The sequence below is a fragment of the Ornithorhynchus anatinus genome, chromosome 14 (genome assembly GCF_004115215.2).
Source record: "Ornithorhynchus anatinus isolate Pmale09 chromosome 14, mOrnAna1.pri.v4, whole genome shotgun sequence".
Classification (NCBI taxonomy): domain Eukaryota; kingdom Metazoa; phylum Chordata; class Mammalia; order Monotremata; family Ornithorhynchidae; genus Ornithorhynchus; species Ornithorhynchus anatinus.
The window spans coordinates 46,477,851-46,491,243 of record NC_041741.1 but is presented as its reverse complement, the minus strand read 5'-3'; the positions used below and the strand labels follow the sequence as shown (position 1 = coordinate 46,491,243).

Below are 13,393 nucleotides of genomic sequence, written 5' to 3'. Positions count from 1 at the left end.
CCCCGCTATAAGTCACTCTTGCCAGCTGGGCAGAAGAAGTCCCACAGCCCACCCCACACCCCACCAACTGGCGAGCCTTCCCCGGGTGCCAGACTCCGGAACGGCCGTGTGCTTCGGCTGTGGAACGTGATGATTTATTCCTGGGCTACGGGCGGCTTGGCTGAGCTGATCCCCGAGGGCTGGGACCGTGGCTTCCTCTCTCCTCTCTTCTCCTCCCCTCCCTCCGGCCCCTTCCTAGGATTCAGCCTAGGATCAATTTGCGGCGAGGCCCGCCGGAGCTGTAGGCCGTGAGGTCCCGTCGCCTCACGTCGTGCTGGGTGGTTGCCCGCCGTCTTTACCAGGTTTTGGAAGAAGTTAGTAGAGTCCCCCAGTGTCTGTGGTCCTGCCCGTGCCCGAGGAGGCCGTCGGGGGTCACCTTCTGGAAGATTGATGATTGACAGTCACACCTGTCAGCTCTGTGACTGTGGGCAGGTCACTTCCCGGTGCCTCAGTTCCCTCATCTGGAAAATGGGGATGAAGACGGGGAGCCTCACGTGGGACAACCCGATGACCCGTATCTTCCCCAGCGCTTAGAACAGTGCTCTGCACATAGTAAGCGCTTAACGGATACCAACCTTAACAAATACCAACAACATTATTATTAGTATAATTAGTATTAGTATTATTATTAAGCGCACAGCGCCCCCTGCTGTTGGATGATGGGATCAAAACCTCCCCTTTGAGATTACAGGAAAAGCCTGGGAGCAAAGAGACTTTGCTGGGCGCTCTTTTTTTTTTATAGACTTTATTAAGTGCTTACTATGTGCCAGGCGCTTGTACTAAGCGCTAGGGTAGATACAGACACTTATATGTGCCGGGCCACCTCTGTGCTAAGCACTGGACTAGATAGAGGCTAAGCAGGTTGAGAAGCGGCGTTGCCTAACGGATAGGGCCCGGGCCTGGGGTTCTAAACCCAGCTCCGTCACTGTTGCCTCAGTTACCTTCCCTGTAAAATGGGGGCTAAGGTTGCGAGCCCCTTGTGGGGTGATCTGTTTATCTTGTATCTACCCCAGGGCTCAGTGCAGTGCCTGGTACATAGTAAGCGCTTACCAGGCACCATTGAAAAAAAAAAAGGGGGCTCACAGTACCGATCTGAAGCAGCGTGGCTCAATGGAACGAGCCCGGGCTTGGGAGTCAGCGGTCATGGGTTCGAATCCCGGCTCCACCACTTGTCAGCTGTGTGGCCTTGGGCAAGTCACCTAACTCCTCTGGGCCTCAGTTCCCTCATCTGTAAAATGGAAATTAAGACTGTGAGCCCCACGTGGGACAACCTGATGACCTTGTACTCCCCCCTGCGCTTAGAACAGTGCTTGGCACATAGTAAGCGCTTAACAAATATCATCATTATTATTATTAATCCCCATTTTACAGATGAGGGAACTGAGGCCCAGAGAAGCGACGTGGCTTGCCCAAGGTCACGCAGCGGACAGGTGAGGGAGCGGGGATTAGAACCCAGGTCCTCCGGACCTGACCTCCTCCCACCTTGCTTGGCTCTATTATCTTAAAACTAGAGAAGAGTCAATGTAGGAAGGTCAGCAACTGTCTCACTGTCTCCTACCTCTCCCGTCGTGCAGCGGTACCAGGGAAAGCCAAATTCACCGCACGTGCGCACACAGACGTGTAGTACGTTCGCCCGATGTAGCACGCGCCCACCCCACTCGCCGTCCCTCCCAGTGTAGGGGTTTAGTAAGTCCCCGCGGAGAGCGGCGCCTGCAAGTTTCTCCCAGCGGCCCCGGCTCCGCAGGAGAGAGGAAGCCCCCCGGCCCCCAGCCTGGATTTACAGCTGGGATTTACGCCGCCGACTGAGAGCTACAAAGCGGAGCCCGTAGCCCTCGGAGTTCGCCGTGGCTGCCGCCCTGAAAACCTTGGGCGGCGGAAGTGAAACTGACCCCGCTGGGGCCAATTTTCCCTCCCGTCGCCGCATTTCTCATTGGTTGGGAATCGGGGATTTTACGCCTGCGGTCGGCTATCCGAAGTGAGGATCCACTTCAGTGGGGAGCGGCGCAAGCAGGTTTCCGGATATTCAGCGGCACCTCCTCTCAGAACGGGGCAGCCCCCCCCCCCCCCCCCGCCCGCCGGCCCCCTCCCGGCCCCGGCCCGCACAGGGGGTCTCGGGCCGCCGGCCAGTCCGAGCTGACGGGACGTCGGCTCCGAAGGGCTCTCGGAGCCTCGCCGGGCGGGGGAGCCGCCGGAGACTCCGCGGCGGGCCACGGTCCGGTGGCGACTCCGTGTAACTCGTTAGAGTCCGGGATGTACGTTTCTCAGCCCCCGGGAGTCAGGCGACTGTGAAAGACCTCGGTCGTGCACGGGTTAGGTTTCGGCATCTAGCACGGAGCCCCGCCCCACCTGGCAAGGTGTCCTGCGCCGAGTAGATACACTAAGCACTGGGGAGACCTGGAAGGAGGGGAGAAGGGACTTGAAATCATTCATTCAATAGTATTTATTGAGCGCTTACTATGTGCAGAGCACTGTACTAAGCGCTTGGGATGAACAAGTTGGCAACAGATAGAGACGGTCCCTGCCGTTTGACGGGCTTACGGTCTAATCGGGGGAGACGGATCAGTGGGCAGAGAGCGATCGACAGGGTTTACTACCCGTTCGCCAGGTGCCGAGGAGCACTCTGGTAGCGCTGGGGCCAGTAGAGGATAAATATTTGAGACGGGGTCCCCACCCCACAAGTAGCCCGACTGTGATCTGTCGCATTCGCTCGGAATTCACTCTTTCCCCCTTTTTCTTTCCGACAGCTCTGAAAAGTCCAGCTGCCTATCACGAGCAGAGAAGGAGCCTGGAACGGGCCCGGGTAGGCGATCTTTCCCTCTCTCGTCCGGGCTTCCCGACGGGCGGGACCCCCTCACCCCCGCCCGAGCCGTTGCCGCTCTGCTCTGCTCCCGGATCGCCCCGTCTCCGTGCCCCCCCCTCGACTCCCGCCTTAAGGCAGTTCCCTTCGGGGGACGCGGTTTATCCGTGGAGGTGCCGTGACGCGGGCGGGTCCTGACTCGGGTCCTCATCCCGAGCTTCCCCAGGTTTTGCTTCGGAGCTCGTCGGACTCCCCGTGGGTCCGGCCCGTGGTCTCCTGGTCCCCTTGTAGAGTCGAGCGGACCCCGGCAGGCCCCCCCTCCTCCCCGCGGCCGTGACAGTCCGGGGGGGTCGGGAAGGGGGTCCCGTCGGGCCCGGAGTCGGGGGGGGCGACCGCCCCGGCCGGAGCGGAGCGGGGGCCTACGGAGGCAGGAGCGGTACGTGGAGCCGGGTGCCCGCTTCCTGCTCGGCCTCCCCTGCCGTGGCCTTTTTTTGTTAATTTCGGTTCCCCCGAGGGCCTCCGGGGAGGCCCTGGCCACCCTGGGCCCGGAGAGAACCAGACGGGGAAATCACCGGCCTGTTGGCTTTCACTTTTAGGAAGCCCCGAGGGAAGAAGGCCCAGCCTAGTGAGATGCTGTGGGCCCCGGCCCCATTCCCCGGGGGACCTACCCACTAGGCCCCTGGAGGCCCCAAAATGTTTTCAGTGCTTTCCCCGCTTCTTCTTCCTTTGAAGGCTCATTCTGAAACTGGGTTAATTCCTTGCTTGACTCGGGCGAGGAGGGAAGGGCGGGGGCCCCCCCCGGCCAGAACCTCCGCACCGAGCAGAGGCGGGCGAGGGAGGGGGCCGGGCCGGGCCGGGCCGGGCCGGAGAGGAGCAAGGAATAGATGGAGAGCGGCGCGCCTGACGACCGAGCTCCCTTTCCCCGCCTTCCTTTCCCGTGGGGAATGAGCGTCGGGCGGTCCCGGGGTCTCTCTCTGCCGCTGCGGAATCGGGCCCCGGTCCCGGTCCCCGGCCCCGGGGGCGCTCGGGGCGGCACGGGGAAGTGGGCCTCCGGGACCTGCGGGGACTTGCCGGGCGGGAACGATGGGCCCGTTGTGGCCGCCCGGCTTCTCTCTGGTCCACCAAGGAGGCGCCGGCCCCAGCACCCTCTTGACCGCTGGCCCCCGCACGGCAGGTGCGGTGTCTCCGGACCGTAGGCGCTAGCCGGGCAGGCGGTTGGCTGCCTGCAGCCTCCGCCGGCATGGCCCGCTCGTCGGAAGGGGGGCGGCCGGGGGCCGGAGCGCGGGCCTTCCCTGCGGCCTCTCTGCCTCCCCTCCAGGGTGGGGTTGGACTTCCCCCGCGGCCGGCCGGCCCCGAGCCCCTCGAGCGTGGGGCCCCGCGGTGGGATTTCACCGGAGCTGGGACGGGCTTAGTCGGTGTTGAAATCCCAGCGTGCCAGGCCGCCCGCCGGACTCTGAGAACAGAGCCCGGTCGGGGTCCTCTCGGGTGGGGCACTCGTCGGGTGCGGTCGGAGCCGCCCCCCGCACTTCTTCCCCAGCGCCTCGGAGACCCAGAACGGCGACGACGGCGGGAGCCCCTTCCCACCTCGCCGCCCCGGGCTCTCTGGGCTTCCCTCCCGCCCGGGTCCGCACCTCGCGGGCCGCACCCTAACTGCAGAAGGGGGCGGGGGTGGCTCTCTCGTAGACGGAGGACTACCTGAAGCGGAAGATCCGTTCCCGGCCAGAGAGATCGGAGTTGGTCAGGATGCACATTTTGGAAGGTGCGTTTCGCAGAGGAGTCCGGCCTCTCTCCCTCCTAACTCGTCGGTCCCTCCAGTTCCATCTCCCTCCCAGACCCCTCTTAATCAGAACGAATGAGGGCGGCGGGGGCGCGGCGTCCGTTAAGCTCTCAATCCGGGCTAAGCGCGGTACCAAGCGCTTGGGTAGATATCAAGGGGTCAGACACGGCCCCTCTCCCACCTGGGACTTCAGTGTGCCCGTTTGGTGATGGGGGGTCGGGTGGGGGGACACGGGCGGACGTATTTCCAGGGAAAGCGGCTGCGAGAGCGGGAACCCCCCCCCCCCCGCCTCACCGCCCCCATCCCTTTATCCCAGGGCCCCGAGGTCCAAGGCACCTGGTTAAAAGGTGCCTCCGGTTGTTGCCCACCCACCTCCGCGTCAAACGGAAACTCCTCACCATTGGCTTGAAAGCGCCCCATCGCCTTGCTCCCTCCTACCTCACCTCTCTGATTTCCTACCACAACCCAGCCCACACACTTGGCCCCTCTAATGCCAGACTACTCCCCGTACCACGATCTCGTCCATCTCCCCGCCGATCCCTCGCCCACGTCCTGCCTCTGGCCTGGAACTCCCTCCCCCTTCGTCTCTGACTGACGATCGCTCTCCCCGCCTTCGAAGTCGTGTTAGAAGCACATCTTCCTCCGAGGGGCCTTCCCCGACTAAGCCCTCATTTCCTCTTCCGCGTCGCCCTCGTACCCCTTATTCGCCCCACCCTCGGCCCCGCGACGCTTACGTCCGGAACTGTGATTCGTTTACGTTGATGTCCGCCTCCCCCTCTAGACTCCAAACTCCTCGTGGGTAGGGGACATGTCTGTCGTCTCTGTCGTATCGTCCCCTTCCAAGTGTTTGGTACAGCGCTCTGCACACAGTGAGCGCTCGCTAAATACCACCGATGATTTCTGCCTGCACGGCTTTTTAGGGTAACGGATTCCACGCGCTTACCGTACCCCCGCTGTCGGAAAACATTTCTCCTTCCGCTTGTTTGGGGTCCTCAAGGACACGAGGGTCGTCGGCTCCCGGCCCCCTTCGCTGGGGGCCGGAGGGTCCGCGGCGCTCTGATCCCCCCCGACCCGCCGCAGGCCAGGCGACCCGCTCGGGTGACCCGACGCTCTCTCCTCTCCTCCCGTTTCCCTCGAGCAGAGACCTCGGCCGAACCTTCCCTCCAGGCCAAGCAGCTGAAGCTGAAGAGGGCGAGGCTTGCCGACGACCTCAACGAGAAGATAGCCCAGAGGCCGGGCCCCATGGAGCTCGTGGAGAAGAACATCCTGCCGGTGGAGTCCAGCCTGAAGGAGGCCATCATCGGTAAGGTGGCCGGCGGGGGACCTCTCCGGGCGGGGCGCGGGCCTGGGCGCCGGGAGAGGCGGAGGCGGAAGGTCGGATGGGGGCCTCTCCCGGCAAGCCCGTCTTGGTCACTGGCCCCCGGGAGCCCCCGGCACCGGGCAGGGAGTGACGGGCCTGGATCTTGTGGTGGCAGGACACCACGGGTCCCAGAGGCGTCGGGGGCTCCGTCGAGTAATCCGTCCCTCGGACCGCCCCCCGCCGCTGACCCTCGAAAGGGAAGGGAGACGTCCCACCTCCCAGGCTCGAGGAGGATCCGGGAACGGGGAGGGGAGACGCACACAGGGGAACACGCGCTGGGGTAGGGACAGGCGAATCAGGTCGGATACAGTGCCCGTCGCGCCCGGGGCTCGCAGTCTAGAGAAGGAGGGAGAACAGGAGAACCGAGGCACAGAGAAGCGAAGTGACTCGCCCGAGGTCACGCGGCGAGCGATCGGCGGGGCCCGGATCGGAACCCGGACCTTCCGACTCCCGGGCCCCGGGCCCCTTCCACCAGGCCACGCCGCTTCTCCGCCTCAGGTCCGTGCGGACGGCTCTCCGGCCGCCGGGGGCCGCGGGTGGAAGCGTGTGGGGGCCTTCGGTTCCTAGACCTGCGGCCCCCCGCCCAGCAGCTTCGGCAGGCGGTCCGGAATAGGGTCGCTGTTCCCCCACCTTCTCTCTCCGACCCCCTCCTCCCCGCCGGACCCCAGAACGTGCTCTTTCCGAAGGAGCCAGACGGAGCGCTCCTCGGGGGTCCGAAGGCCAAATGGCCGCCACCCCTGGGAGGGAGCAGATTCTCTCATCCAGCTGGGGGACGCCCGGCCGGGGCCGGGCCGGTTTCCAAGCCTCTGTCCGGGAGGGTGCCTCCGAACCGAACCGCGAGGAACAGGAACGGGGGGGCAGGAGGCGCCCCGAAGACCGGGCACCGCTTCCCCCGGCCAGGCCCCGGCGGCGTGCTCGGGCTCGGGCCGGAAGCCGCTCGACTCCGCAGGGGATTGGCTTCTCCAGCTCGGCTTTCTCTTCCCGGGAACTCCCCCTGGGCCGTAGGGAGTGAGCTGCCGCTTCTCCTGACCGACCCGTCTCCCTCCGAAGGGATCCCCGCGGGGTGCGGGGAGGAGGGCCGTGGCGTCTCCCTCCGGATAGATCCCGGGCAGGGGAGGCAAGGGTGCGGCTCCCCCGGGCCCCCGTCCTCTTCCCCCGAGGGCTCGACGGTAACTTCTCTTCGCAGTGGGGCAGGTGAACTATCCCAAGGTGGCCGACAACTCCTCCTTCGACGAGGACAGCAGTGACGCGCTGTCTCCCGAGCAGCCCGGCAGCCACGAGTCCCAGGGGTCGGCGCCGTCGCCGCTCGAGGCCCGGATCGGCGAGCCGCCGCCCGGCGTCCCCTCGCCGTCGCCCGCTCAGGTGGGACCGCGGGGCGGCCGGGCCCCTCGGGCGCCCCGGGGGGAGAACCGTGGTCGGTTATTCCTCCCGCGGGGGCGGCGGCGCGGAAACCAGACGGAGCTCGCCGGCCCCCGGCGGTCGGCGCGGGGCCCGGCTCCCTCCGGCGGTGCCGCCCTCCCGACCTCCTCGCCCCGGCGGGGAGGAGTACGGAGGGAGAGTCGCGGTGGACTCGGCCTTCGGCACGGGCCGCCCCGACCCAGTCACCGGAGCCCCTCCGCCGGTTCACGTGGGGAAGGGAGTCCCGAGCAACAGGCCGAGCTCGGAGCCGCCGGTCCTCCTCCGCCGCCCCGTCACGCCGCGGCGGAATCCCGCCTGCGGGATAGATGGCGCCGCCTACGCCGTCCGACCGGCGCCCCGTACGCGTGACCGTCCCTTCCGACGTCACGCGGCGGCCCGCCCGGGCAGGCGTGCGTCGTCGGGTGAACGTTCCCCGGTCCCCCGACAGCGTTCCGTCCGAAACGCACCGTGCCCGGGGGTTACGGTCGTCTGTCGAGGCCCCTCTGCTCGGCTGGGAAAAGGAAGCCAAGTGGCCGTCCGAGAGGCCACCGGCAGCGGCGCGCGGAGGCTGCCGGGAGCGTGTTTCGGTCTGGGGATGATCGGAAACGGGGCGAGACTTCCACGTCCCCGGTGCGCCTACTCACGTTTGTGCGCGCGCGCTGTTTCTCCCTCTTCCTCTCCCGATCCCGCCTCTCCGTGTCTGCCTCTCTCCTCCCCTACCAGGTGGCCTCCCAGCTCCAGATAGGCCCGGATTCCGGAGAATCGCCTTTCCTGGTTGAGCAGCCACCTCCCCCTCTGCCCCCACCGCCTCTGCTGTCTCCTAACCTCACCAACGGAGCCACCCTTCCTCCTCCTCCTCCTCCTCCCGCCGCCGCCAAGGCCCCACCCACGCTCATCAAGGTACGGCCCGCCGCCCGGACACGAGCTCATGCCCTCCCGGGGCCCGCGACGCGTCGCGGGCCGACCCGGGGGTGGATCCCGGAGAGGGGTGGGGGGGTGAGCGGGCGGCCGCCCCGTGGAGACCGGGGAGCCCAGAGAGAGGCGCTTCCCCCGACCCCGTCACCCCCCGCCAGCGAGGCCTGGGCTGAGACAGAAGTGATGACACAGATCGTGACGACGGCGGTCTCTGAGCGCGTACCGCGGGCCAAGCGCCGGGGAAGATGAAAGGTCATCGGGTCGTCCCACGTGGGGCTCGCGGTCTCAATCCCCGTCTTCCAGATGGGGTAACTGAGGCACGGGGAAGTCCGAGGGCCCACCCGAGGTGACGCGGCAGACGGGCGGCGGAGCCGGGATCGGGACCCACGTCCCCCGGCTCCCGAGCCCGCGTCTGTCCGCCGAGCCTCGCCGCCTCTCCGGGCGGAGCGGCCGGGGGGAGGGCGGACGAAGCCCCTCGCGGGCCGCTTCGTCTTCCGAAGTCCCGTCTCCCGTCTCCCGTCCCTCCCGGCGCCCGCCGCCCTTACAGCAGAGCCAGCCCAAGTCTGCCGGGGAGAAGTCCCAGCGCAGTAAGAAAGCCAAGGAGCTGAAGCCAAAGGTGAAGAAGCTGAAGTACCATCAGTACATCCCCCCGGACCAAAAGCAAGACAAGGGGGCGCCCTCCATGGACTCCTCCTACGCCAAAATCCTGCAGCAGCAGCAGCTCTTCCTGCAGCTCCAGATTCTGAACCAGCAGCAGCAGCAGCATTATAACTACCAGACCATCCTGCCAGCTCCACCCAAGTAAGACCCGTGTCCCCTCCCCCGCGGACCCCGCCCCCCGGGAGGGGAGGGGAGAGGGAGGGAGCGGGGCCCCGGGGCGGGGGACGGGGACCCCCGAGGGGGCCGGGCCCGTGAGGCGCGGTCGTCCCGGCGGCGGCGGGGAGGAGCGGGGTGGGGGGCGGGGACCCGACGCCTGAGAGCCGGCCCCGTCTGTCTCCGTCAGGCCGGCCGGGGACCAGCCGGGCAGCGGCGGGGCCCCTCCCGCGCGCGGTCTCGCTGCCGTCCCGGGAGGCTCGGCCTCCGTCGCCCCCGGAGCCGGGGGGCCGCCGCGCCAGAACGGCGGCGTGGCGGGCGGCAGGCCGGGACCCCTCCCCTCCAATCTGGACGACCTGAAGGTGAGCCTCCCCCGCGGGGGGGGGGGGGGGTTCCCCCGGCCCGGCGCCCGGGTCCCGCCCCTCCCCTCCCCTCCCCGGGCCGAGCCCTCGGGGCCGACCCCGCCTCCGGCTGTCGCCCGCGCAGGTGGCGGAGCTGAAGCAGGAGTTGAAGCTGCGGGCCCTGCCCGTCTCGGGCACGAAGACGGACCTGATCGAGCGGCTGCGGGCCTACCGGGAGCAGAACGGCCCCGCGGGCGGGCCCCCCAAGGCCGGCCCCCCGGCGGCCGGGCCCCCCGCGGCCCTGCTCCCCAAGGCCGGCGAGGTGGTGGTGGCCTTCCCCGCGGCCCGGCTCGGGGGCGCCGGGCCGGCCCTCGTGGCGGCCGGCGTCTCCCCGGGCGAGGTGGTGGTGGCCACGGTGTGCGGCGACGGGGTGGTCAGGTTGGGCAGCGCCAGCTCCACGCCCCCCGTCTCCCCCACCCCCTCGGAGCGCTCCCCTCTCGGCGCCGGGGACGACGGCTCCGCGGCCGGCGACGCCTTCGGCGAGATGGTGACGTCGCCCCTGACCCAGCTGACCCTGCGCGCCTCGCCCCTGCGGCTCCTGGTGAAGGAGGAGGGGCCCGGGGCCGCCGGGGCGCCCCGCGGCCGGAGCCCGGCCCCCGCCCGGCCCGGGCGGGGCGGCGGCCGGGACCCGGAGGCCCGGGACAAGGACCAGATGCTGCAGGAGAAGGACAAGCAGATCGAGGAGCTGACCCGGATGCTGCGGCAGAAGCAGCAGCTGGTGGAGCTGCTCCGGCTGCAGCTGGAGCAGGAGAAGCGGGCCCAGCAGCCCCCGGCCCCCGACCCGGCCGCGCCCGGCCCCCGGGTCAAGCGGGAGGACGGCTTCTCCAGCTGCCGGTTGGGCCGCCGGCCCGAGGGCCCGGGCCGCGGGGAGCCCCCCGGGCCCAGCTCGGCGCCGGAGGCCGCGGCCGAGGTGAAGCAGGAGGAGCCGTGGGCGGGCGAGGCCGAGCCGCCCCTCCGGGCCCGCGGGCCGCGCCTCTTCCTCGGCCCGCGGGGCGGGGGCCTCCCCCGGGGGCCCGCCCCCCCCGCCCTCATCGCCGACCCCGCGGGGATCCACGTCGTCCTCGCGGTGGCCGACGGGAGCGCCGGGCGGCCGGGCCCCTCCCCGCCGGGCAAGGCGGGGAGCGGCCGGTCCCCCTCGCAGGTGAGAGGCCCGGCCCCGGCGGAGGCCGGCGCACGGGGTCGGGGGGGGGGGGGGCGCTCGGAGGGTCTGGGTGGGGCCCGCGGTCCGTCCCCCCGGGGCGGGGGGGCGTCGCGGGGGAGGCCGGGCGGCCCGTTCGACCGCCGCCATCCGCCCTTCCCCTTCGGCCTTCTCAGAGAGGACCCCCTTCGCCCCCCGAGGTTGCCGGCCGGCCCCAGCCCCCCGCGAGCTCCCCGGGGCCGCCGCCTCCGCCGCCGCCGCCTCCGGGACTCCTCGACCGGCCCCTCCGAAAGGTAACGGGCGCCCGGTAGCTGGGCGGGGCCGGGGGGGGGGGCGCCCTGCTCGGCCCCTCCCCTCTACCCTCCCCGTCCCCGGCTCGGTGAGCCCACGCTCCGGTCCCCCAGGGGAGTCGGCTCGGCCCCCGGGATGCCCGACGTCTCCCCGGTCACCCGGGGCGGGGGCGGGGCCTCGAGGTCCCCTCCTCCCTCCGCCTCCGCCCAGGCCCCCGGCCGACACGGCGAACCCACCGTGCTGAACCGAACGGGCTGAGCCGAGGAGCCGGGTGGGAGATCCCAGAGGCTGGAGGGGTTCCCGGGGTAGGGTGGGTCTCTCCTAGACCGCCCCCCCCTCCGGCCCCGGGGCCGGAGGAGAAGGGGGGGGGGGGGCGGCGGTGCAGCCGGGCGCCCGGAAGCGGGCTTCCGGGAGAGGGGGGCCGTCCCGCCCCGGCCCCGCCCCCCCCCGAGGCTCGGAGCCCCGCGACTCCCCCGTCGCCGCCCCCGAACCGGCTGACGCCGCTCCCCCCCCCGTTTCCCGTAGGCTCAGAAGCCGGGCCCGCGGGGCCCGCCCGGGCCTCCCCGGCCGCTCTCCTTCTCCGCCTCCCCCGGCCCCCGGCCCTTCTTCCCCGACGGTTTCCGCGAGGGCGCCCCGAAAGCCGGGCCTTCCGGCGAAGCCCCCGCACGGCCCGGGCCCGCCGCCGAGGTGAGGGCGCCGGCGCCTCCGCGGCGGGGGGGCGGGGGGGGGGGTCCGGCCCGAGGGCCGGCGGGTCGGGAGGGAGCTCACCCTCTCCTCGCCCCCGCCGCGCCCTCTCCGTCCAGCCCGCGGCCCGGCCGGGCTCTCCCGCGGCCCTCCCGCCCGCCCAGATGGACCCCGACCGGCGACCGCCGCCGGCCCGGGCGCCGTTCGGGGCCTCCGCGCCCTCGGGCCCCAAGAAGGAGCCGCCGGGCTACGACGAGGCCGCCGAGCGACAAGCGAGACCTCGGGAGGTGACCGAGCCGGGGCTCCCCCTCCCACGAAGGGGCGGCCGCTTCCGGGGAGGGCGGCCGGGAAGGGAGAAGGCGGCGGGGACGAGGCCCGTGGGGGTCGCCGCCGAGGAGGAGGAGGAAGAGCTCCTCCGGCCTTGCGCCCCGGCGTTCACCCCCCGCCGCCCGTTTCCCCTACAGGAGAACAGCTCCTCCATCCAGCAGATGGACGACCTCTTCGACATCCTCATCCAGAGCGGAGGTGAGGAAAGGGACCCCCCTCCGACCCCGCCGCCCGCCCCGGGCCCCCGAACCCGGCCCGCCTCCGCCCCACCCTCCCGGCTCCCGGTTCGCGGCCGCGGGCCGGGGCCTCGGCAGGAGGCGGGCCGAGCGGCCGGGGGCGGAGGGCGAGGCGAGCCGCTCCCTCCCGGGGCCGGGTCCGCCCGCCCGCCCCCCCGACCGGCCTCCTCTCCCCGGCAGAGATCTCAGCCGATTTCAAGGAGCCGTCGCCCCCGCCGGGGAAGGGGTCGCCGCCGTCCCCGGCCCGCCCTTCGCCCCCGCCCCGTTCCCCGGGGCCGCCCGCGGCCGCCGCGGCCCCCGGCCGGCTGGAGGACTTCCTGGAGAGCAGCACCGGGCTGCCCCTGCTGCCGGCGGGACACGACGGGCCCGAGCCCCTGTCCCTCATCGACGACCTGCACAGCCAGATGCTGAGCAGCTCGGCCATCCTGGACCACCCGCCCTCCCCCATGGACACGTCGGAATTGCACTTCGCCCCCGAGCCCGGCGCCGGCCTGGGCCTGGACCTGGCCGCCTCCCACCTGGACGGCATGGACTGGCTGGAGCTGTCCGGGGGCCCGGCCGCCAGCCTGGCGCCTCTCGGCGCCGCGGCTCCCAGCCTCTTCTCCACGGACTTCCTGGACGGCCACGACCTGCAGCTGCACTGGGACTCCTGCTTATAGCCGGCCGCCTCCCTCCCGGGGCCGCGCGGAACCGACGGGCGCCCTCGGCCGCCCCTCCCTCTCCCCGCCGCCCCATCCTCTCTCCTCTCCTCTCCTCTCCTCTCCTCTCCTCTCCTCTCCTCTCCTCTCCCGGCGGTGCCCCGGCCGGGGAAGGGGAAGAGTCCGCGCCCTCCCCCCTCCCCGCGAGCTGCCCCGGGGTCCGCTCCCCCGGGCACGGGGGCCCGGCGCCCCGGCTGACCGAACCCTCGGGCCCCGCGGGGCCGCCGGGAGGGGGGTGGGGGAGATCCGACTGGGGTCGGAGAAGTAAGGGCCCAAGGGAGACGGGGCCCCTCCCCGGCCCTCCCCTCTCCTCCCACGCCGTCTCCGCTCCGCGCGGAGGGGCCGGGGCCGGCTGGGAGCGGAGAGCGGGGGGCCGGCGGCCCCGCCCCGGAGGAGGGGAGCTCGCTCCGGCGACCTCCGGGGCCCTCTCCGCCCAACGGGGCAGCGGGCCGGCGCCCGAGCTCTCGAGCCCGGCCCTTCGGGGCCGCCCCCTCCACGCCGCCCCCTCAGAAGAGGTCT

General features: G+C 70.7%; 1 protein-coding gene and 1 non-coding gene across 2 annotated transcripts in view; one reads left to right on the top strand and one right to left on the bottom strand.

The window, feature by feature from the left end:
* MRTFA (myocardin related transcription factor A) overlaps window positions 1-12,939 on the top strand; it is a 147,153-nt gene extending 134,214 nt beyond the window's left edge. The window contains exons 5-15 of the mRNA XM_039914065.1: window positions 2,784-2,839; window positions 4,520-4,595; window positions 5,755-5,916; window positions 7,160-7,335; window positions 8,095-8,271; window positions 8,834-9,087; window positions 9,290-9,461; window positions 9,586-10,641; window positions 11,733-11,900; window positions 12,078-12,138; window positions 12,357-12,939. Coding sequence (XP_039769999.1) covers window positions 2,784-2,839; window positions 4,520-4,595; window positions 5,755-5,916; window positions 7,160-7,335; window positions 8,095-8,271; window positions 8,834-9,087; window positions 9,290-9,461; window positions 9,586-10,641; window positions 11,733-11,900; window positions 12,078-12,138; window positions 12,357-12,835 — 2,837 coding nt within the window. The 3' untranslated portion in view covers window positions 12,836-12,939. The remainder of the gene's footprint in view (window positions 1-2,783; window positions 2,840-4,519; window positions 4,596-5,754; window positions 5,917-7,159; window positions 7,336-8,094; window positions 8,272-8,833; window positions 9,088-9,289; window positions 9,462-9,585; window positions 10,642-11,732; window positions 11,901-12,077; window positions 12,139-12,356) is intronic.
* On the bottom strand, window positions 7,346-7,475 carry MIR1394 (microRNA mir-1394). The gene has a single exon (NR_034861.1). It is a non-coding gene; the product is annotated as a microRNA mir-1394 (primary transcript).
* Window positions 12,940-13,393: the final 454 nt, after the last annotated feature.